At 49.2% G+C, this 24,725-nt stretch overlaps 1 protein-coding gene across 4 annotated transcripts in view; it reads right to left on the bottom strand.

The window, feature by feature from the left end:
- Positions 1-945: 945 nt before the first annotated feature.
- The window catches only part of RGS6 (regulator of G protein signaling 6), a 534,053-nt gene continuing 510,273 nt past the window's right edge, over positions 946-24,725 (bottom strand). For 2 of the 4 annotated variants that reach the window (XM_063091836.1, XM_063091837.1), the window contains exons 17-18: positions 22,332-22,385; positions 946-1,077 (exon numbers count right to left, since the gene is read on the bottom strand). In XM_063091836.1, coding sequence (XP_062947906.1) covers positions 1,027-1,077; positions 22,332-22,385 — 105 coding nt within the window. In that variant the 3' untranslated portion in view covers positions 946-1,026. The remainder of the gene's footprint in view (positions 1,078-22,331; positions 22,386-24,725) is intronic. The other 2 variants (XM_063091840.1, XM_063091838.1) reach the window with 2 other exon arrangements.

Below are 24,725 nucleotides of genomic sequence, written 5' to 3'. Positions count from 1 at the left end.
CCGGCTTCAGACCCAACTGAGTCCTGACCCAGGAAGGTCTGGCCATGCCTGTCAGGACGTCACCGTGGGGGCTGCCAGCCCTGCCATCCAGGCACTCCTGGGCTGGGGGCCTTCCCAGTTTCCACGTGGAGCTGCCGAGGGGAGAATCCCAATGGCCCCTGAGTTCGTGGCCATGTTTATTTTGAGTAAAATAAGGAGCGAGGGGGCAAAAACAGAATAAGTTATGAAATAATATTTTAAAAGATGGTCATTGCAACCTCCACGGCTGTCAAACAACAAGCTCCTTCATCTACACTGGTGCTTCCTCTAGTGCTGGACCCCTGACACCTCCCTCTGATGGGACCGGAGGGCAGCCACCACGCGGTGGAGACCTCTTCTCAAAGGGTGTCGAGAGGACTTGAGGCAACGCGATCCGCGAGGTTGCTTTGGTGCTGAAGACGTGAAGTGGACATTTTACGTGAGAGCAGTGCCCAGTGCTGGCCTGTTATACCTGGGTGGCCACAGAGAGGTGGGGAGGCAGGCGGCGGGTGGACACGGTGGCTGTAGCTAGGGTAGGTGCTGTGGGCGACCTCGAGGGCAGGGAGGTGACGCATCACACTGGATGTGCCGGGTCCATCGTCCCTCTTGAGTCTGCTGGAAGGTGTGACCTCCAGACAGTGGGAGGAGTGAGGATAGTAAGACTATAATCTCGAGTGATAGTTGCAACAGGAACCCATGAGGTGCTCTCCCCGGAAGGAGCGGTAAGCCAGGGCCTCTTAGGGGACAGAGCGCTGGAGCACAACTGGGCAGGGAAGAGCAGGTTGTAAACAGGAGCCACTCCCGGGCTGCCCAGCCTCTGTGGGCTCACTCTTTCTGGCCTCCCCATCGACCCACCAAGTCTCCCCACCACTGCCCGGCATTGCCCTCACTCTTTCTCCTTCACAGTGACCAGATCTCCCCGTAAGGACACTCTGTCCGTGGATGTGGAGCGCCGCCGCCCGCCAGTGTGGTCCGTGGGCCCGGGCCCTGGCCCTGCAGCCGGGACGGTCAGGAGGACTGCATCAGGCCGGTGAGGCGCTTGCCCGCCAGCGACTTTCCCTGCAGAGACAGCGACAGAGAGGCACGCACAGGCGTGCGCACACACACACACAGGGACAGAGACAGAGAGCCAGACAGGTGAGTTAATTATTGCATGAGCCACATAGGCCAGATGACTAACCAACCCAACTGACCACCTTGATAGCTGAGCTCTAGGTATGGGAGCTTTAGCTGCAGACTGCTGGAAACACCAGGACTCCAGGGTAGGTGAAGGGAGTGAGGGTGTGTTGTGATACTTTTTTGGGGGTGTGGGCATTTTACTTATCAAAAACAAGGCATTTAAACCCTCAGGTAGAACATCTCCTAATGCTTGTGGCTACCCCTGAACTTGATTTTATGCAAGTGGGAAGGAAATGGTGGACCGGGAAGTACTGAGATCAGGGAGGGTGGGTTGACCCAAATAGATGGTGGCTAAGGATCTGGGTGATTAGAAACGAATGAACTAGTCTTAAGAATGCTTTCAGGAGAGAACAGAACTGTGGTTACTAGAGGTAGGAAAGGGAGAGGGGAGGGGGACTAGTGAGAATTGGTCAATGGACACAATGAGTGATTACATTTTGTAATGATGAATATGCTAATTACCCTGATTTGATCATCACATACTGTATACAAGTATTGATAGTCAACTCTGTACCCCACAAATATGTGTAATCGATTATTTTTCAATTAAAAAAGAAAAAGAATGCAGAAGACCTATGAATCCTGTTTGAAATGTAGCATAGGCACATAGGGTCCTTCCTCTTTGATGGGTTCTGGACTGTGAAAGTGACAAGGGCATTCACCGAAGCTCAGAGCCACCATAGGTCCCAGGGCAGTGCACTCCTGCCGTCTCTGATGTTCCTGGCTCCTCATCTGTGGTACTGAGACCACAGGAAGTCTACAAGCTCTTCACTTACAACCTATGTGGCAGTTCTTCTCAAGAACTAAAAATATAAACTGGATGACAAGACCCAGTGCATGAGGCATAGAGGTCCTAGGAGAGTCCAGTGTCTGTCTACATGCCCTGGAGAGGTGGTTGAGGAGCCCTTGATCTGGGTGGGGATTCAGGACCGGGCACCAAGAGGAGGGATGAGGAGGGTGAATGAGGCTCAGGGGCCCTGCTTATTTCCTTGACATGGTCTGTGCCTGTTCCCTGGCTCACCGTCTTTAGAATCTATATCACTGGACACGGGTCTAGAGGAGAGTGTGGCTGGACCCAAGCAGATTGATCACTGTGTCTGGGAAAACACTCAACCCCCATCCCATTATTGACAGTGGGTCAGTGACACCATCGCCATCTGCGAAGGGCAGCACGTGGTCGTTTGGTAGAGAGATTGCAAGAGCCAGCAATTCCTCATGTTCATTTCCAAGTGGGGTGTGAGGGCTCATCTTGTTTATTGGGCTTGGCTGCCTGTAAGCTGGTTGTAATTAAAAAAAATTGATCAGATTTGTGAATCCTGGTAGAGAACTCAATAAACCTGCTGATTGACGAACTGATGAATAATGGGTATATCTAATAAACGAACAGCATGGGGTGTGAGTTTGCTGGATTCAGGATACTGTGTCATCTGGCTTAGATCTCTACAGAGGGAGATGGCCAGCCTGACTCTGAGAATTCCGATGGCACGAATGGGAGCTTGTCCAGAAATGGAAAGTCTGCTCTACCCCCCTTGTTCTTCTTTTTCCCTTTCCCTCCCCATTTTCACTAGTGAGACAAAACTTTTTTTCTCCCCTATCTTAAAACAAGCACACACACACGCACACAAAATCTCTCCATCAGCAACCTTATCTACATCTTCAGATGTACTAAACTTAGCCTGCAGCAGGAAACATTTATACTAGGCTAAGGATTTTTTAATCAGATTTTTAAAAAAAATCCTAGAGGGTAACAGTGTCAGTCTTTGAAAAATCACTGAGACAGGATGGCTACTTCTTTGTCTAGAGTAGGTTAGGTACTACAGTAGCTTTCAGAAGGCAGAGGCTGCTTCAAGGACCCCCCACTCCAGCCGGGAATTTGATGGCACACACCTAGCTGTTACCCCCCTTGAGTGCTCTTTCTCACATGGAGCTTGAGGCATTTGTCATCCAGTTGGTTCACCTGAAGGCAGGAAGCATGGGGGCGTGTGGGTCCTCGGGGAAAGTGTGGGGCTGCTGAGTCTAGGGCCTCCTGGCGCTGGTGTGAGAGCTCTCACAGACGTCGTCCCTCATTCCCTATTACCCATGTCCGTCCTGCTCATAGAAGGGATTTTGCGTTCCTCCTGGATGCTGCTTATTGCTGCATTAACCAGGCACTAAATACCAGCTCCTCCCCCTCCTTCATCCCTCTTCCACCAGGGACACAAATTACACATCATGTACCCAAATATATATGTTCTGGGTTTGCTATACACAGCATTTGGGGCTCTGATTTAGATGGCAGATGTGAAAATAAAAAAATCACAAGAGCTTCTGTTGCCAATGTGTATGTTAAAAGCCCAGAGACAAAGAAGATGAGGTTTACCAGTTTCCCAAACCCTCATTACAGCTTCTCCTCATTAGTGAGGTCATTTTGGCTGGAGAGGAGGCTGTGGGTTGAGGGAGGTTGGAGCTTCTATTTCTGGAGAATTGTGTGTCTATTTCTTTTAGGTGAGTTTGGCCCTGAGGCTCCCCCCACCCCCAACCCCTCCTACTTGTAAAAAACCAGCTGGGCTGGGCTTGGAGCCGCTAATTAATCTCTTCCTGCCTAAGTCCTACAGCTCTGACTCCCAGGACCTGTGGCCAGCCTGTCACTGCCTGCCCCTCCTCTTCCCTCAACTGCTTCCGTTTCTCAGGACTTCAGGATCGATGGTGAAGCTGACCAGCTTAGGGGCCACCCCTGGGATTGCTCCCAACCTCTCAGCAGCCCAAGTGCTGCTGCTTGGCATTTTTGTCTCCCTCGCCCCGCTTCTATGCTCATGCATTTGCCAAATGCCAGTTCTGCTGCTGAAGACAGAGGTCACAAGGGTTCGGGTTGGCTCAGGAAGCAGCTCAGCCCAGCTGCAATCTACCCGCTGCACAGTGACCTCCCGGGTGAATGAGGGCAGGCTCAGTCTGGAAGGCGGTTAATCATGCAGGCTGCAGGCTGGCTAGATGCCTGGCCCAGGGCTTTGGGGAAGAAAGCCTGCAATCACACCTGCTCAGCAGCTACCTCCCTTCTGAAGAGTGAGGCTCCTGTAGCTTTCAGGGATCACAGTGAAATCTGAGAGCAGAGGCTACCTGCATTCAGAGATGAGTTGCCCCTTTGGGCTTGCAGGGAGCTACTGAGGTACTTGCTCTGCCCAGAGAGAGGAAAGATCCCACCTGCACCCTCTAGGACTCTTTCCTCCCCTCTCCTTTTTTGCATGATTCTGAAGGAACCGCTTAGGAAGGGGAGTGGCAATTCAGCCTGTGTCTGGCAATTGCATAGTTATGGAGCAGGCAGTTTTTTCAGGGTGAATGTATGATATTCCTCAGTCCTGGTCAATTGGGAACAGATCATGGTGCCAGGAAACTGCAGCCAATTCAGCCCGAGGCCTTGGCGCAGCTGAGCAAAGCAGCTGAGGGTGGTTGAAAATGCTATTAGCAGACAGCTTTTGTCCAAGTGAAGAAATACACAGTGATTAAGAACTGAACTGCAGAAGGTACATTCCAGAGACACTAAAGCTTTGCATACGGACAAAGTGCTTTTCACCTATGAGACATTTGGCAAAGTGTCATCCAATGGAATTTGGGATCAATTGCATGGACTATGGGCTCTTTGCTGGGTTCACAAACACCCACACATTCAATTCCCGCCGTCCATCTGACTAATCATTTCAGCTCTGTAGCCATCTTGATGGCTAGAAGCCTGGAATAAGGTGGTCATGGAATCCTTTGTTTCTGAAAGGAAATGCACAAAAGGAATAGCTCCCTTTTGTGCAGTGCTTCAAGAAAAATCAACATGCTGCTTGACATGCTGTGGCTCTGTGCATTGCACTTCCAGATATTAATCAACAAAGCATGCACGGTCCGGGTTACCAAGAGCTTTCACCACTTACTTACCTGGGAGATGGATGCTAAACTCTTTGGCTGGGAGGAGGGTTGTGGCTGAGAGTAGCTCTGGGGGTCAGATGGCGTATTGGGGGCAGCAGAGCCAAGCACTAGGGGCTCAGGGAGGACCCTTTTCAATGCTAGGGAAGCAAAAATATCTGAGCTGCTGATTGCACAGACTATCTAAGACCAGTGTTACAGATCAAGTCCACTAAGTCAAAACCCAGGCTGTTAAGGGGATAGAAATCAACCATGGTTGCTTCTGGGGGAGAGAGAGGGAATTGATTGGAAATGGGCATGAGGGACCTTTGTAGGGTGATGGGGTGTAGGTTATATTGTGTATACATCTGTCAAATTCATTCAGCTACATGTCAGATCTGTTCATTTTACCATATGTAATTATACCTCCACAGAAAAAAAAAAAAAAAAAGATTAGAAAAATCCCAGCTATCACATCTCTGCCCCGGAGTTCCCCACTCCTTATTCTTTTTCAGTTGCTGGGCCCATCTTTGCCTTTAGAGAAATTCTTGGTTCCCTCTCCAGTACAGAAGAAACCCAGATTCCTGTCCTCGTGGAACTGGAGCATGCAACAGAACTAATCTGGAACACTGTTTCTAGCCTCCCTTGATCTAAGCTGATCCCCTTGGTGTGGCACACATGCATTTCTCATTCTTCCTAATGAAAAATGGTGTTTTGCTGAATGGGGCTCACTAAGTGACCTCGGCAGGCAAGAAGTGGGAAGCCCTAGAGATGAATCGCCCTTGCAAGGAGGCTGAAGGTCACCTGTGAGTAGATGATGCTCAAGTTCACAAAAAATATGCATGTGTGGAACCACAGACCTGGGGGCAGGTGGAACTTTTTGAGGAGAGCAGTTAGGAGCCTGAGAGCCAGGTGGAAAGGTAAGGGGTCCTGGCTTGGGTTTGGCAGAAGGGGGAGAAGCCAAGGACCGGCCTAACTCCATCAGGTGACTCCCTGGAGGCTGGCACCTCTGATGCCCTTCTCCACTGAGCAAAGCAAAAGGAATAATTTTTAAAGGGAGTACAAAGGACTCCATAGCAGATCCTTTCTCAATAATGTTTAAAATTGGAGAGAGGGAGTGCTGCCCATTTGGGATGATTAGGGGTCTGAGAAACTCTAACAGGGGTGGTAGGAAAGTCCACACTTCATATAACATAATTTCAAAACACTTTTCAACTCCTCATCTCTTATCGCCCTCTGATCCACTCTGTGAAGGAAGGTGGGGCAGATGAAATGGGAAAACCAGGTTATGGGACTAGGCAGAGATTACACACGGCCAGTCCACAGCAGAGGCAGGCTGGACCGGCACAGGAAGGAAGAGGGGATGTCTCTGGCTTTGTCACCCTTCAGTTGTGAGTTGAGGCAGGAGCCCTGTGGAAAGATCCATTCCTGGGGTCTGAATTACTCCAGGGTCTTCACTAAGCTTTCTGATCTCTCTCAGGTGCTGAAGGGCATTTTAGTTGGTTTTAAAATATTCTTTTTATTCAATTTTTTTTAAATGAGAAGATATACTGCAAACATAAGACAACACCCAAATTAAGAAAAAAAATCAAGGGATAGGTAAAAATTGAATTGATAACAAAAACATTCACTGGCTGAAGAATTAACATACTCTCATGTATTACTAAACCTGAACCTTTTTTTCAAAATAATATAATAAGAATAAAAATAATGCATTCTTTTGCAACAGCCCACCACCTTACCTACAGTGGTGCGAACAACCAGGTTTTGCCATGTAAACGGCGGGGATGCAGAATCTCCCCAGCAGTCACATCATCTGAAAGCAATTCCCACAAAATGGCCCTGGGACCATTAGCAGGTCCAGACTCTTTATTCTATGCTGCATTAGCAACTACCAATGTTTTTAAAAATTTTATTTAAAATTTTTAAATTTAGAAAAGGTGAGTTGCCAGTCCTCCTATCTGAATTAAATGTAAAGGGACCAATCTATCCCCTGGTCTCCCAAGGCCTTTTTCTTTGAATTTCTTATTCTTGATCAATGGTGTGGCATTGATATCTCATGTACCCTCCCTTCTAAGTGCTTTCCTCTCCAAATTGCCCACACCTTGATGGTGGCAGGGCAGGGATGGTCCCGTTACCAAGGACACGGCTCAGCTACTGGGAACAATTACTTACAACTACCCACTGGTTGACCATTGACCTAGTGTGTCAAGCATGCCAGGCATTTTACAAACACTTACAGTCATGTCCACGGCATCCTTGCCGGTTAGGTATTCCTTTAACTCCCACTAAACAGAGGAGGAAGCAGACTCGAATAGAGTGAATAACTTGCCTGGGAGTGCACAGCTAGTTAGTGGAAGAGGTGAGCTGTTCAGCCTTCATGACACTTATTTTGAACATGCCTGTCACTCTCAAGGAAGGAGACAGATGGAAACCTCAGGGACTAAGGACTCCTCCATGCCACCCACACAAGGCCACATCTCTGGGTAGTGGGGGGTGATTTTCTCAACCTGCTTGAGAAAGAAACTTCAGCTCTCGAGCATGCTTGGACCCATCTCAGGCTGTTTCTGTTCTGCTAAGGTGCTTCCTGTTATCACACTTGGGAATCCTGAGATTCTGGCTGATAAGCCTGGCAAAAGGAGTCTTCGGATACTATGCTGAGCTGGGGTGCAGGTCACCACAGTTTGGTGCAAATAGATTAAAAGCAGTGGCTGCTGCACAGACCAGGTGGAGCCACCATTCTGTCTGTGGCCCTGTGTTATTGTTGCCAGTGCCTCTGGAAGCTCACATAGCAACCATCCTAGGGAGGACAGAAGCAAGGGTGATGTTTGCCTTTCTAAGGTGGGTCAGGCAGAGTGGCCTTTCCCCAGTTAGAACCAACCCCATTTCAATTCATTCTAGGCCAAGTGCTTTATGAGAGATATCCCAGCCAGAAGCCCTCCCTGGGTGGTATTCCTGACACCTCTGACTCCTGCCTCCTCTCAGACTCATCACTAACGGGCTCTTTGCAGAGGCCAATGTCTGCCTGTCAGTTCTGATGACTGATGGGAGACCTCCCTCCAGCTGTGCAGGGACAAATCTGGAACCAGGCAGGGATGCCAGGAGTGACAAGGACTCAGCAGCTGAGGCCTACATTCATGGAAGAATGCCCAGGCATAGAGTCCCCGGCCTCCTTTCCAATTTGTGCATTTCCATTTGCCCTGCTGCTCTTTATCCCTGGGCAGTGGAAATGCCCCCTTTTTACTTCTGGCTCTCTCTCCTCTACTTCCTTTCATCCCCACTGACCAACGCTGTTGCTCTTTCTACACTCGGCTTGCAGGAAGCTCTTGGTGGCCTCAGGAGTGGAGTGGAGGGGGCGTTCTGCTTGCAAGTCCCCTCAGTAGGATGCCTTCCTGTGGCCCACACAATGCCCACCTCCTCTTATCCTCCTCCCCAAATGTGGCACCTAAGGTCTGGTTTGCTCCAAATTAGGCAAAGGCCAAAAGACTCAAGGAAACAAGGACATGGCTGTGTTACTACCGGCAACAACTTGATGCTACTTTTTCCCAATTAAGAAGTTCAAGTAACCCTTGACTATGACTACAGGGGACAGTGCAGCTGAACTTTAATAACTCGATATTGTGGACGAAGCAGCGAGAGGAAGTCACTTGCTTGGCAGCATGAGATTCTCGCAAGGACTCATGTGGACTCAACTCAATCCTCTAAGGGTACTTATCATGTCCTGCAAATATGTTCACTCATTGGCTGTTCACAGACATTGGCTGGAGTCCCTGGGGAAGCCAGCTGCCAAGTCAGGGCCTAGAAGGCACAGGCTGTCAACTTGATGACCACCCCATCAAATGCTTCGGGGAATGTCCATATCCATTCTGATGCATGTGCAAAGGAGCCGGCACATTTCTCTTTCCCCCCTACTACTAGCAACGCAGTTCAGCAGGCATTTATCAGACATGCATTCCTAACCTGAAAAGTTCAGCAGGGAATAGGTTAAGCAGCATTTTCAAGTGATGCCTGGACAGAATCTTGGGTCAATGGAATTCCTAGCCACAGAGAACCTCTTACTTCCTTACAGACCCTTTTCACATGCTGCTGAGATGCTTTTGGTCCCAGTGGGATAGGGGATGGGTGGTTTCCCAGCTTCCTTCTCCCCTGGTAGGATAGTATGCAGAAACGTGAGATTTCTGAGTTTTCTGCAGGACTTAGCCCAGGGCCCACAGAGAAGGGTTACTGAAACTTTAGCCAGGAGATGAAGTGTAGAGAGGCTGTTGTTGGATTTAAAAGCATCTTCATAGGTAGTGAGCATTTCTGTCCTGTTGTGTTAGGAAATGGGGACCAGCAGAAGTGAGCCACAGGATTAATAACTAAGCATGTTATTTGTCCATTTCCTTTGGGACAAGGGACTCATCCTGGCATCATTTCTGGACCCCTGAGCTCTTTATTTCTTTGGAAGGAAAAACTATGGTGCAAAAGATAGGCAGAAAAAAATGGGGACACCAAGAAATGAGTGCCACTGACTATCCACGGAACCAGGGTGTGAGAACAGGAGTGGTGGGTGGAGACAAAGCCACAGACAAACAGATCATCTCTTCTGGTTTTGGAGCACCTTCTGTGCAGAAGGACCCCAAAAGTTAGAGTGTGCAGACGCCGGGATCACTCACCCACTGCTGGAAGGAAGCCACCTCGGGGGTGAAATGCAGCGGCCATTCTGACTCTGCGCCAGCAGCACTAGGCAATTGTGTTTTTAGGAAGGGAAGTGAAGAATAACTTATCCAGCTGAAACTGTGAAGACCTATGGCTTTAGAGGAGCCCCTGCCCAGACATGCACACAGCTGCAGTGGGCATGCAATCCACGCACAGAGGCACATGCAGGGCTGCAGCGTATGGTTACACATGCACTATACACTGAGCTTGGAGTAACGTATTAGGCAGGCAGCACATACACCTGGGTATACACCTGGGCACATGTGTATACACCTGTGCACACATTCATGTGCATGTTTACACTGCAGGCATTCACATAAACATCACATGCAAGGTACATAAGCAACCATGTGATTGGCCGTAGATGCCAATCTTTGACAAACACTGCAAACTTAAAGTATTTACCTTAAAATACACATATAAAAATTGAATTCTCCCTGGGAAAGAGCCATTCAGTCATGTCAGTGGAGATGACCTCTCCACATCTGCCTCTGTTAATACTACAAGCAGTAGGAGCACACACCCCAGGGGTCTGGTTGATTCAGGGATTTCAAAGCATTCCCTGCCATTTGCTTCTGACTTTTCCAACAACCTCGCTTTGTAATAAGTGGTTAATAAATAGAAACCTCTGATTATCTGGCAGATGGAGCAACTGGACTTGGTGAAGTTGTATTGCTCAGGGTGGCTCCAGGCAGAGAAGTGAGTGTTTCTGGGAATGAGACTTCTGTCATGCCGAGGGCTACATTTGGAGGACAGGGTTTCATGCTCTTATCACGGGTAGAGCCATTCCTGGTCTGTGTCTGGAAGCAACAGGCATCTTAGGGTCCTGCGCCTCAGTAGGGGGCCGAACGCCAGATCTGGCAACACACTCAAAGTTTTACTGGTTGCTTTCCCCCGTCCCAGGCTGACAAGCCCCTCAGGTCCCACAGCTTCCTGGGAAGTGCTTAGGGGCCTGAGAAATCAACCTGGGCACCACAGTCCCTTCATTCCCTAGAAAAACAGAGAAACCAGCTCTCTGAGGTGACTTTAAAAGTAAGCCAATAATAAAAGCTACCTTTTATTGAGTAGTTACCATGAGCCAGTCACTGTAATAAATAGGCTTTGCACACACCGTCATCCCCACTTACCCATCCCCAACTGCAAAGTAAATGTAACGATACCTACCTCTCAGAATACTGTCGGAAACTGCATAAGGGAGTAAGTGAAGAGCTAACTAAGCATGGACCGTAAATAACATCACAATGATGAAAATACTACTAAGAGTAATACAAGGGTACTTCAAAAAGTTTGTGGAAAAACAGAATGAAAAGATGATACAAATCTTTTCATGAACTCCTTGAACCTGTTGAGCATATACACTACAGTGTGCAAAGCACTTCCTGTATTTTCCCCACTTCATCATTTACTCTTATCTCCCTTTTACAGATGAGGAAACTGGGACTTAGAGGAGCTGCCCAAGTCACACAGCTAAGTGGCGGAGCTGCAGAAGAGCCAAAGTTCATCTCAGGCCAAGCCCAGCATGACACTGTACAACACTGTGGGCTCCCAAGAAATGGCAGCCACAGCTATAATGCCACATTTAGTGCCGGCATCTACCCTGGGCACTAGGCTCGGTTATACCCAGCGGGCACGTGAGCAACTTGCTTAGGGCCTCATACTAGCATCAGGTGGAGAAAAAGGGATTTGACTGGGGATGCCTGTCTCTACCGCATTTCAGTGGGTGCCACAGGGTCAGTGTTCTCAGGGGGCAAAGCAAGCAGGTCATCTCCCGTAGTGGATGAGAATGCAATTGGGAGAAATGTCCTCACTAGGTCTTGATACTTAACTCTGGGTAGTCGTGCTGCTCAGTCACAACCCAGCTCCTTTCTCTTTAGCGACACAAGCCGTGAAGTAACTGGCTACTATCAGGGTCAGGAGCAGTCGGGATGGCTCAGGGCAGTCAGCATGAGGAGCCCATCAGGGACCTCCCCAAAACACACTCCTGCTGGAGCAAGATGCACCTCACTGCGCGGTCCTCTGTGTAGTCCCGGGGGAATACGGAAATGAAGGGAACCCTGACACCAAACCTGCATGAAGCTGCCGAAGGGAAGGTGAGGGGGCTCTGGTGGCTCCCACCAAAACCACACTCCTTGGTGGTCCTTCTCATGATGTCCTACGGATTTGATGATGATTCAAGAAAGCTGTGATTGAGGGCTATCAAATAATGGATGAAGCTGTATCATTCCCGAGGAAACCTCCATCAAGTACATGACCACTGGGTTGTGATCACTCACAAATGCTAATAGTTGACTTCTTTGCATATTCATGATTATGGGTGCCCCAGAACCTTCTAGTAACATCCAGGACAAAGAACCCATAAGAATTTTCCTACTACTTTTGTTGAAGATTACAGGGTTGGGTTGAGTTTTGCACTGGATGCTTCATCTCCATTTCCCAACATAATGTGCTATGATGTGAAGGCTAGCCTTCCTGTCCTTGCTCCACAGTCTGTCTTTTCCTATTAGGCATGGGGGTTCAGATGCGCCATGCTCTTGGCGCCCATGAGAAAGGCCAGGGGCATGGTGCAGAATGGTTCTCCAACCCTGTGAATATGTATAGGTGTCCCCTGGGTCCCTAAACTTCCCTTCCCCTCACCTCTCATGCCCAGGCACCAATTGTGCCTGACAGCATTTTACAGGAATGTCTGAGAGAACACAGCAACAATCAACTCTGACTGGGCTTTCTTTAGCTTTAAAAAATGTCTTATTAAACTTTGCTGACTTTACCAGGAGCGCCATGTTTAATGAGAGGCCTCAAAGAATTTGAAAGCAAAAGATGAAGAGAGGAAAAAAGCCATAAGCTGTAATCACCATAATTACACAATCCCACGATGAGTTGAGCACAGCTCTGGTGAAGCCCGAGAGGAGGGAGTGTCATCTGCCATCGGGTTGACTCTCAGGACAGCTGGAAAGAATGTGACATGAAAGCCCTTCCCTTCCCCTGAGTTGAGGTGGAGATGAGTCCTCAAAGCAGAGCCCAGGAGGAGGGGAGCCCAGGGATGGCAGTTTCTCTTCTGTCTGCGGTTTCTGGGGGTATGATCTGCTCCTGGCCAGGCTGAGATGTCTGGGTGTCAGCTTGTCCACCTGGAATCTGCAAGTGGCTTTGGGTAGAAGGCAAATGGCTTTATCACCTTTTTTGCTTTCAGCAAAACACCCTTTCTGTGATGGGAACTATGACAGGCCAAGCTTTCTCCAGCCCAGAGCCAGACGCCTCTCCTACATGACCACCCTGGCTGTGCTCAGCCTAAGTGCAGTATGGTTGTCAGCCTCCCTGTGCCAGTAGCACCTGTGTCCTCCATCCGCTGACCTCCTTTTAGGTATTCAGGGCAGAGAGCCTGGTTGCCCAGAGCTCAGCATCTGCAGCAGCAAATGCCTTAAAAAAAAAAAAGAGAGAGAGAGAGAGAGAAAGAAAAAGGCCAGGATGACACGTGAAGGGCAGTAATTCCACTTCTTGACAGTTTCCTTTGCGTTGAGTGTCATCATCTGGCTCCTTCTCCCTCAAGGCAGAGTCTAATATGAATCTTTCAGATACTTCTCCTCCAGTCCCAGCAAACTACCTCCATCTCATCTGTTCTCCTTTTCCACGACTTATTTATAAGCCACAGAATGAAATGCAGTAGGATCCATTTAACAAATATTTAATGCAGCACAGAATTCCAGTTGCAAGATATCATGGAATCCAATGCAGAAGTCTACCCTACAATATCCTTGGCCATTCAGCTTCTAAATGTTTCCATTTAGCTGTCGACATTAAGCCAGAGGGCTCATTGCTCCTTGAGGTGACATATTGCGTTGTTAGGTAGTTGCTACTGTTAGAATGTTCTTCAGTAGAGTCACCCTCCCTGTACCTTCCACCATTTGTTCTAGCTTTACCTTCTGGAACAATCCAGAAGAATAATCCACTCTCTCTGGAAGACAAATACAAATAGATCTCACGATGGTCACTGAGTCTCCTTGGGGGCTAGACATCTTGACCAACTCCAGCCTCTTCTGACATGGCTTCCAGAGTCCCTTTCTCACCCTAGTTATTTTCTTCTAAATTTTCTCTAGCTTCTTAAAGCTCCTGATGAAATGTGGCAGGTTAGAACCAAGACTCAATACAGTTTAGAGCAACACAGAGCAGTGGAACACTCCTCTCTTCTCTGACTATCCACTTGTCATCAAAGCGTACAGTTGCCTTTTTTTGAAAGGGGTTGCAACCTGCTTTTGCTTACACTAAGCTTATAGTCAACTACAACCCCAGAAGTTTTTTTTTCACTTGAAGGCTACAAATGCCATTCTGTAGTCATGAAAGCGAATTTTTTTAAAAACATAAGTATTATCTGGTTAAATTTTTTTTGACCCATGATAATTGTATATATTTATGGAGTACAATATGACATTTAGATACATCTATACAGTGTGTAATGATCATATCCGGGTGTTTTGCATATCATCTCAAACACTTGCCACCTCTTTGTGTTGGAAACATTCAACATTCTCTCAACTAGCTATTTGAAGTTATACAGTACTTTGTTGTTGACTGTAGTCTCCCTATATTTCTATAGAACACTAAATCTTATTCTTCCTGTCTCTCTACAATGGATAAATTTTATCTAGTTGTTTTTGACCTATCATCCCAGCTGAAAGAGATACTTTTCAAATGTAATTTCATTATCTACCAAGTGAGCAAAACCTTGCAGGTTTGGATCTTTGAATATGGTTGGCATTTTTGTCTCTTCATCCAAGTCATCAAAAAGGATGTTGGACAGGACAGGGCAATGGCTGGACTCCTGTGGGCCACTGCCAGAGATCATCTTTCTTGTTGACATAGATGGATTAATCCACCCTCTCAGCAGCTGCTGTGATACTGTGAATACTCATATACTTGCTTCACCTATTCATGAAAAAAGTGGAAAGTGGAGGTTGGCAGGGAGAGAAGGGGCAAGAGTGGACGTTATTGTCTACTTTATTGCACTAAAAACAGGCCACAGATAAATGTTTTCTGGAGCAGAGGATGAAAGTATTATAGTTACCTTTCTAGAGTAAGTCAGACTGACAGGGGGGTATGAAGAGTGCCTGCCAACGAGGCCCATTCCCATTTGGGGCCATGGTGCTGTTTCTCAGGCCAAAAGGATGTGACCATGATTAAGGAGTGTGGAAGAACCACAGTGTTCTTTGGGTGCTGCCACTTGTGCAGTGGCCACACACACCCAACCCTGTCGCACCTTTCCATCCACTGGGAAGCCACCAAACAAACACCCAAGGATCTTTCTCACTGACCTTCAGGCAACATCACAAAACTGAAAATCCCACTGCTCTGAGCTCCTCTCTGCTCCCCTGGGGTGTCCCATATAGCCATTCTGCACCGGGGCAGCGTCTCACAGACTGTTTCTACATATGGGCATGAATCCCGCCCTCCTTCTAGAATGCCATGCTTTCCTAACTCCTCTCGAACCAGGGAGACTCATTTGCTGCCGCACAAAGGAAGCATCCCTAGTAGATTTCACCAGGAGCTCATTTTGAGGGGAACTCCTCGGGGGTCTTACTTCTTAGCCTTTGAGATCTTAGATCTTGAGCCCTCTGACTTCTTTAACTCTCCAGTTTGGATAACAGTCAAAGTTGGGTCTCTTCTCTTTGACCTTGACATTTGACCTTGGCAGTGCAGTCCCCTTCCTAGGTCCTGCTATTGCAGAGCCTGGCTGGGGCCTGAAGGTTTCTCTCCTTCCCCTTCTTGTGTGGTGCTGCCGCTCTCAACAGGACTGAGGTTGACTCTGTCCTCTGCAGAGGCAGGTGTCCTGTCTCCTGAGTGGTCTGCCTTTCCGGCTGTCTATCCTGCGAGAGCCGTGCATTCACCTTCACCCTCCGGCTTCTCACCACACAGATGGGAGCCCGCACGGTTCCCGGGTGGCTGCGTGGGGACAGGCACTAGAGTCTGACTGCACAAGTGACAAGGAACAGGCTGAAGTCCCACAACCCCATCAGCCCTTTCTAAAGGGAGAGCTCCTTTCTAGAAGGATGTCTCTCCTGAGTGGGGGTGGGGAGGAAGGTGACACTATGGCAAAGGGCTGCAGGTCAGCTCCAGAAATAGATCCCTGCCTGGCGCATCCGCACACAGTTTGCCCCCAGCCTGCCTCGCCAGGAGACTGGCAGGGCACGCCATTTGGATCAGAGTCAGCGGCTGTAAACACACAGCTGTGCCTTTCTGCCTCAGAGGAGTTTGATTTTCACTTGACTGCTTGGCTCATTGGGCTCTGGGGAAGGCAGGAGAGGCCTGGGCGGGGGTGAGGAAGGGCCAGAGCGGGGAGGCAGGGAGCAGCTGCCCCCACGAGCCTCCTGTGCCCCTGTGTCTGAGTGGACGCGCGTGGGGAGGGCAGTTCTGGCTGCTTTCGGTTGACAGGTTGAACCATCAGCTGCAACAGCTGGGGATTCCTCCATCCAAGAGAAATGGCAGGGTCTAGGGCCGAGTGTCTCAAAAATGACAGCCAGCCTCTGGTCCTTTCTGATCCATAGAAATCTCATCCCTCGCCAGAGTTTCAGAAAGATCCTCCCCTGGCCTGCCATGGAGAATCACTTTCTCACTGTGTCCCCTCTGTATCCACCAGCCATGCTGGTCCTGTTGTTTCACATTTTATAGGCTGTTTATAAAAGACAGACATCTACATTTTTATGTTCGAGCTACAAAATTATAATAGTAAATATGCTTTTCAAACTTTGCATGGAACCAAGCTATAGAGAGACTTAAGCTACTATCAATTGTAACCAGGATCACACTGTCTTCTGTTAACCTTTTTTTCCATCTCTAAAAGAGGACAGCGACAATCTGGTCCAGGGTTCCCTAGGGAACCAGAAAGTATTGTAGCAGATGAACAGCAGAGTGAGGCTGAGGCTCCCAAGCTCATGAGTCACCCTTCCTGTGCCCATAGGGCCCCTGAGACACCACAATGTGTGGGGGGAACGTGGCAGCACCCACCCTGGGGCCCACCTTTCTGCCCAGCTGACCTTGACAACCCTGCTCAAGGTGCCTCGCTATGTATATACATAGCGAGGCACCCAGACCAGAGGGTGGGACTGCAGCACTGGCAAAGCTGACAGGATGTGTGTAACTTACCCTGTCTTTGTGACCCGCCCCACCCTCCACTCACAAGGCATGGGTGAGCCCTGCAGAACCTAAGGGGGTCTGCAGGGTCGGAGCAGAGATCTCGTGGCACTCAGTTCTCCTGCCACGGCTTGTCTAGGGTTTATGAATACACACAACCCAATTCTATCCCTGGTTTACTTCCCACCCTCAAAGGCTGGTAGATACGTCCGAATCAGGTAGCTAGGGCAGGAAGGCAGCTCCTCTCTAATTCTAGGGGATGATTCACAGAATTCAAAAATCTCAGGATGGAGAGGGGCACAGACCTGTGGAACACTCCCAGTTGGAAGGGACTGTAGAAATTATCTAGTACAAGTCATTATACAGAGGAGAAAACCAGGGCTCAGAGAGGGCTAGTGATTTGCCTGAGGTCACACAGCTAGCAAGCCAAGACGGCAAGCAGAAGCCACTCTACGTGGGGGCTGATGAAGCATTTCAGAGTCCCAGAAGACATCCTTGCTGCAGATTTTCATGCTTTCCCTCCTAAATAGTACTATGGAAGTCCACCTCCATCTCTAGCCAGGGCTAGGGTTTTACTACAGCTGGATCTCAGAGCTCTGAGTTGGGAGAGGCTGGCGCTAATGTCTGTGACCCTGTGGTCCCAAAGGGGTCCAAGGGCTGTTCGCAATCAAAACCAACCCTGTGTAAGGATTTTTAGCCAATTGGCCTTTGCTGGAGGCCTGAAAAGATTTTTGTGGCTGAGGTCAAAGCCCTCTGGGGGCTCTGCTGAGTCTAGGCATTGAGAACTCATTACACCAGGGTGCAAGGCTGTTCCCCTGAAATGCTGAGGAGGAGAGAAAATGACCCCTGGGGGAAGGAGCTGCTCTGCTGGGCTGGCCCATTGCCCTGGTCATCTGCCCTCTCCCTCCCCTGCCAGGAGCCCCAGGCTTACACTTCTGGTCAACACCTAAGCCTGGAGCTGGAGGTTTCTTTCTGCAGTTTCTTTCTTTCTGCCTAGAAGGGGGTGGATGAGTGTTGACTTCCTGGCTCTCATCAGCGTTTCCTTGGCTTTTGGCCTGGGAGGGAGGAAAGGGGAAGGGGGAGGGGGAAGGGGAGGGGAGTGACAGCTGGCTCCCAGAGCTTCCCGATCTCCATCTGACTTTCCTGCTGCATTCCTTGGCAGGCAGGACAGAAAAGCCTGTCGCAGAGATGCCACTTGTCACGTGCTGAGGCTTCCTCAGCTTCTGGCCCTTGCTGCTGCAATTCCAAGGAGCACCTTGGCAAAGCTAAACTTCGATGTTCTCTTAGGAGGTGGAGAGATGCCTGGTCCTCAGCTCCCCTCTCCTCTGTGGCTTCCAGTGCTTGCTCAAGCACCAGCAACCTCATTTCCCATCTTTGGAACCCAAGGTGAGAGCTGATCAAGCGAAGAGGGCAGCTGAGGCTTTGCGGGCACACCCAGGCAAAGGTGCCCAGGGAGGCTGGCGCATCACTGGGCTGCTTTTTCTCACCTAGTGCCGTCTCCCTCTGTGACTTCCTTCACAGAACTGTACACAGGCAGCAGAGGACTTTCTCCAGCTTCTCCCTGGGGTGGAGTTCTCACCAGATGGCTTCGGCCACCATCCAAAAAGGGAAAATCATCTCACTGCGGCTGCGGCTTGGCTAAAGGCCCTTTGCTTCCTCTAGCCCTCCCTCCCACGTCTCCTCCTGGTTCTCTATGTCAGAGTTAGGCCCTGCTGAGCCCTCGGGCCTTTATGGTAGGCCCCGTGGAATCCGAAGGGACAGGCACACTTAAGGGAGAGCAGCGGCGAGCCTTTCAGCTCTGGCCACCCTCATGCCCCCATTGTCATCTGTCAACTGCAACACCAGGAATACAGCAGCAGGAAATGGTCTTTAGCTTAGAGGAGAGCCCCCTCCCTCCCCAGTCAGGAATACCCAGGACTTCTCACCAAAGAATCTGAAGAAGGGATGGAAGGTGATGCGAAGATAACCCACAATGACTAGCCAGATGTTTCCTACTGTGGTTTCCATATTTTATGGCCACTGAGAAAGGAAGATTCCCAGTGAGGAGGACGAGGGAGAGACAGCCTTTGAATCATCTGACCTGAGGCCATGTCTGGGGTTCCCCTTGAGAAGTGGCTGTGTGTTACAGATCTTTGAAACTGCAGCTTCCTGGACAAGGGCCACCATGTACAGTGGTGTGGGTTATTCGCTGCAAAGGCAGCTGAGGGTCATGTAGGGACTGAAATCCAGCCTGTGTTTTGCTTGGCCAGTTGGGCATCTGAGGGGCTTGGCCCAGCAGAGAGAATCCTGTTCTCGGTTTTGAATAAAGGTGCACCCTGCCATGGACTTTCACTCATGTTTGTTTCTGAACCTGAGCCTTCCCTGTTAAATAAGCAAGGTTTGGGGCAGGCTTTATGGTTCCAGTCCACAAAACACAATGCTGGCACAGCATCCAGACATTTGCTTGGTCTATTCAAGTCCTGGGTGACCTAGAATAAAACTTCCATTGGAAGAAGAAGCTCACACAGCATTGCCTCCATTGGGGGTGCCAGGCCCTTCTGCACCCAAACTAGCATGACCCAAGAAGTTCCCATGAACCACATCAAACTACTCCTTAGGTTTTCATATAAAAGGGGGCATCTGTGGCCTTCAACAGAAAACCCCTCCACGTCATGATACATTATGAGACTTGGAAAAACAATTTGCTTTCTTGAAATATTCCTCTTTTACCAAGGAAAGAAAGGACATTGCATGTTCTAGAGAGAAAGTCTGGATTCAGGGTCTGTCTTGACAAGACTCTAGCTGCCTGAGCTATCAAACCACCTGGATCAATGTTTTTTGTGCCATCGATTAGTACCAAATGGCAGCTGGCCTCATGTCCTTGGTCTGTGAGCTGTCCAGCTTCACTCCTTTGATATTTCATTATTAGCCCCATGACGTGTGTGGTCTTCTTACACATCCTTCCCAGCAACATGGCAATGCCATTGAACAAGCCCTTCATTGAGCTTTATGGTTTGCAGTATGTAGCAGGTGAAATATTGATGTTTGAGAGAAATCAGACATTTTATATAAATAATATTCAGAGAATGGACATCAAATTGCAAGGCATATTGGTTTGTTGGTTAGTTCCATTTGATTAGAACACTGGCCACTGAGACCAAATTCTTGGGTTCTAGCCTTGAGTAATCTAAGAGCCAACACTGTTCTACAGCCACGGGCCATATCCCCACACTCAGCCACATCTCATGGGGATGTGGTACTATCCCAAGTGCACAAGGAGCATGGATAATTCAGTGGAACTCCATCCACCGGAACCAGAAAGTCTGAACACACCACCCATTAGAGTCTCCAGTGCTAAAAAGAGCAGCAGGAATTTAAGAATGTATTTTCTAAAAGTTCGGGCCTTTTATCATATAGATGCTAAAGACCTGAGAAGCTTGGGATATTTTTCTCCTTCAGTCCTCCCTGAAAACATCTCTGTAAGTTCTCCCATGTGCGCACTTCAGATGCTTGGAGGGTGTCTGCTGCTTTCTCATTCTGAACGCTTCCTTAATAGACCTTGAAGAACCACTGAGCCAACACCACTTTTGGGATGAAGGGAAATCAATAAATGCTCCTCACAGAGCTTCATTGAGACTATTCTTGCCTTTTCTGCTACCCACTCCTCATGAGAAGCAGCCTGAAGATGTCTGCTCATCTTGTCCTCTCTCACCCGTGGCTCACATGGTCAACTGAAGATCTCTATGGGGCTGTCAGAGCTCCGCTTTCCTACATTTGCACCTGAGAGTCCAAGTTGACCACACAGTACACTCTCAGCTTGTCAACGAAGTCCCTAAACATGCTCCCCCCACAGCAGCCAGGCCTCCACAGAGACAGAGAGCTGGGACCCCACCACTTTCTGTCGGGCCATTGTGGGGTGGGGGCAATTCCACAGGCCTGGCCTCTGACAGCCCGCGGCAGCTCGTTGGTGTGTGAAGCCACATGGCTGTGGCAAAACAGCCACGGAGACAGACAAGGGACCAACAGGCCTTGCATCTGCATGTTCTGCTTTCTCATGAGAAAGACCATAGAGAGGGAAGACAAAACAAGAGAAGGGACGAGTACCCATATTTTAACCGCCAACACAGTAGAGTTATTGTGATGTCTACATCTAGCAAATCCAAAATACTGTTTAAATGTGGTTAAAATGTATCTAGCTATGACAGGTAAGTGGCTAGGTTGCTTTCAACTCAGAATTCTTAGAATTTATGTTAAAAGAATGAAAGAAGGATATTCATCATACAGTAATCAGGTTTTATGAGGACGTTCCTCTTCCACACAGGTGGAGAAAAGGCAAGTCAGCATCAGTGGACTCTCACCCTTTGGGCAGGGAGGTGCAGCCAGTTCCTGCATGGCATCCCTGTCCCCCCAGCTGCTGTCTTGGTTCCCTCTGGTTTGATGTTACCGGTGCAGGTTAGGCCCCATGACTTCAGTGGCTTGCTTTTGGTAAGCCAGTGAATGAGTGGGATTGAATAGTTCCCGTGCACCAAGCACTGTGCTCAAACCTTGGAGAGACCAGCATGGAAAGAGGAGGCAGGTCCCTGCTATTCTACAGACTCTGGTATAGGATCTCCACTGTGCACCCCAGGGAAGACTCACTCAATGACGGCTCTCACCTGTTACCGGAGGTCTCCTCATGTGCCACTGTGTGGGTCTCTACCACTCTCTCAGCTGGGTGTGCATGGGGGGAAAGCCACTTCCCCACAAGAACAAGGAACCTGTAGCCTGTCTTTGCCCCATCTGTTAGAATCAAGGCCTCGGGAGTCTGACAAGACCTTGCCCTTGGGGAGTACCAGGGCCAGTGCCGTGCCAGGACTCAGCTCCTGCCCTCCTTTCCCTGTCACACTATGCAAATGAGGCTGCCGGGGCTGTAAGGAACTCATGCAGAGGTGACTAACACACACGCCAGCTTGACTACATTGCCAGGACCCATGCAGCACGGCCGCTTTCTGTACACAGCAAAAGCCACCTGCACAGCAACATCAGTGTGCGACCCGTACCAGTGTGACTGCCAGGGTCCACGGAGGGAAATTTGGATTTTTTTTTTTTAAGGTGAGCTATGGTTCTGAGCCAATTTATTTCATCGTATAGTTGGATGGCCTTCTCCCCAGGCTGCTGCAGAAGATGCACAAACCACACAGCCCCAATGGCAGCAGGGTCATTCCTCCTCAAAGCCCTGAACAGATCAAGTGCCCAGGCCTGAGGCTGGCGGTCAAGTGTGCACCTTCTGCAGAGGGGATCACTTGCTTTTTTGCAAATCCATCCCTAGAAGAGAAGCTGCAGACACTTGCAAAAGAAAAGGGGTGAGTTGAGGGAGAAAGCACTGGACTCCCTCCCACCCCAAAGGAAACAACCAAAAAAAAAAAAAAACAAAAACAAAAAACTGAAAATACAAAACCAAAAGAAACGTTGAGGGAAGAAAAACCGACTGAACTTACCACACTGCGAGTGAACTTTTCTAGGGAAGTTCTACGACCTTGCTCACTTTCTGGCTTTAGGGAAAAAAAAAAAAAAAAAAGGTAGGGAAAAAAATACAGAAAAAAAAAAAAAACTTCAGCTTACATGTGGTTTCCAAACAGCAGCTAAAGAAGAACAAAAACAAAAGCAAAATGGGGGGAAAAACGGGAAAAGAGAAGCAGCCAGAGCTGTTGGCAGAGTCAACGGGAGAGACAGAAAACAGAAGCCCACGAGCAACGGCGCTGCCTCCTTGGACAAGTAAGCGGGGGTTGGGGGGAGGGGCTTGCTTTTCGGGGGCCACAAGTAGTGCTGCAGGGCTTGGATTAGGAGCCACCAAGGCTTTGCACAGGGACCGTGGTTGGCGGTTTCAAGTGCTCCCTGCTTTCCACTGGCCGTGTCCAAAGGCAGGAGCCCTGGTGGCATTGGCCATGAGGTCCCAGGCAGCCATCTGGGGGCTCTGAGTGGTGACACAGAACTGACTAGCTCTGAGGGCCATGAGGGGTGTAGGGGACACTGGTGGGATGTCAGGAAGCAGTCACCAGGGAGGTGAAGTCATAGCGGAGGTGAAGCCATAAACTCGTCCTTGAGTCTGGGTTAGGCCTGTTTTCTCTGAGCTAAACTTCAATGACTTCCTAATGACCCTCATTCTGTGTCCTTAGAGCAAGGAGGGTCTGCCCGTGTTCTTTGCAATGACAAAGGGTCTTGGGCCTCAGAAGACATTGATCTGAACAGAAAGTGCTCTCTCAGTACCCAGGCAGGTGACCCCTCCCAAGGTGTGCTCAGGATAGGCTAGAGGAGGCTCAGGAAACTCCCTGAGGACCTCTTAGCTGGACAGGGGCAAGAGGAAACTAAGGCCTAGCTGCTCTCTGCTACGGGAAAAGGAGAGGTGAGGTGTGCTCCTGATCCTCCCCCCATGTTTCCTCCCTGCAGAGGTTTCAGCAGAATAGAAGTACATCCCATATATCTGCTAGTTTATTATAGAGCCCTGTACCAGGGTCTTGAGGCTGAGGCTGGAAAATTCAAAATATACACATGCACATGGACACGCACACACACCCAGCAAATAATTGAAGTTAGGGAGCTGAAGAGGCAGCCAGGTGTCTGTGGGTCTGCAGGATGTGCTGACAGCAGAGGGGCTGGCCGAAGGCAGCCATCTGTCCGTATGGATGAAGTTGAGGGCTTCCTTGGCAGCCAGACCCCAGCCATTCAGCCAGCTGCTAGAAGACAGATACGGGGTTGCAGAAGGAAAACACACCACAAATGACACACTATCATGGAGTTGGACTGGGCTGCCTTCTTGTACAAGGAATTGAAGGATCTGTGCTTGGCTCTGTGTACCATGCCATGTCTCTACTGTGGGGATGGCAGGACTCAGCTCTAATCCCATGGGTAGCCTGGGTGGCATACATTTGGCTCAAGCCTGGCAGTCCTAGGCCCTGCAGCTAGCACTCTGTACCTATCATTCTTGTCCTCTGGCTACCAAGGTGCTGCTTGCAGAGGGTGGCCGCTGGCCTGACTCATTCAGGTTCCTCTGCCATGCACAGGCCATCTGACCTGCACTGGAAAACTGTCATGTACTTTATTGTCCTGGAGCAGCCCTTACAACCCAGCTCACCTATCCCTTGAGGATCTGGTTCTTCAGAGCGACTATTCTTTTCTTTGAAAATATTAAAAATTAGGAGTTAGGGATAAAGGATCAGAAGGCTGTGCCTCCAGACTCCATCAGTGGCTGTTCTCAGCAGAAAAGTGAGAGTCTCCCAGCTGGAGGTTGTGAATATCACACACCTTTTATGACCTGGACATAATAACACATGGTGAGCCCATCCCTGAAATCAGAAGAGCTTCTAAGCCGACCTGAAAGTGCCAAGTTACAAATCAGATCTGTACCTGGGGGCTCTCAGGAAGAAAGGAGAAAGTAGGTTTGTCACTGTTTTGGGAAACAATTAACCCCCAATATTGAAAAGGTGCTGGCATCAGCAAGGGCTTTCTGCTTCAAGAACATCAGTTCACTTGGGGACAGGGAGGATATCATCGGTGACATCTCACGGGAAGGCCTTCAGTTCCTTCCTCATTCAAATGCCCTCTTCTGAGAAGTCTCCCTCTCATAAGGGGGCATCTGCTGGCACAGGCATCTCAACCCACCTCCTGGGTCGTGCTGCATTTCCTCGTTGTGCTCAAACCTGCGAGGAGACTGAGTGGCCTCTGACTTCTAACTGTGTGGACAGGCCCAGATTGGCCAAACTGCTAGAGCCTTAGAATATCCCTAAATTGTGATCAGTTCAGGTGTCTTGAGCCACAGGAATAAGGAAAACTTACTTTGACCTTCTCCCAAGGGATCTGGGCTGGAGATAACAAAAGTCTCCATAACCTTTCTC

The sequence above is a fragment of the Cynocephalus volans genome, chromosome 3 (genome assembly GCF_027409185.1).
Source record: "Cynocephalus volans isolate mCynVol1 chromosome 3, mCynVol1.pri, whole genome shotgun sequence".
NCBI lineage: Eukaryota > Metazoa > Chordata > Mammalia > Dermoptera > Cynocephalidae > Cynocephalus > Cynocephalus volans.
This window is presented reverse-complemented; position numbering and strand designations above follow the sequence as displayed.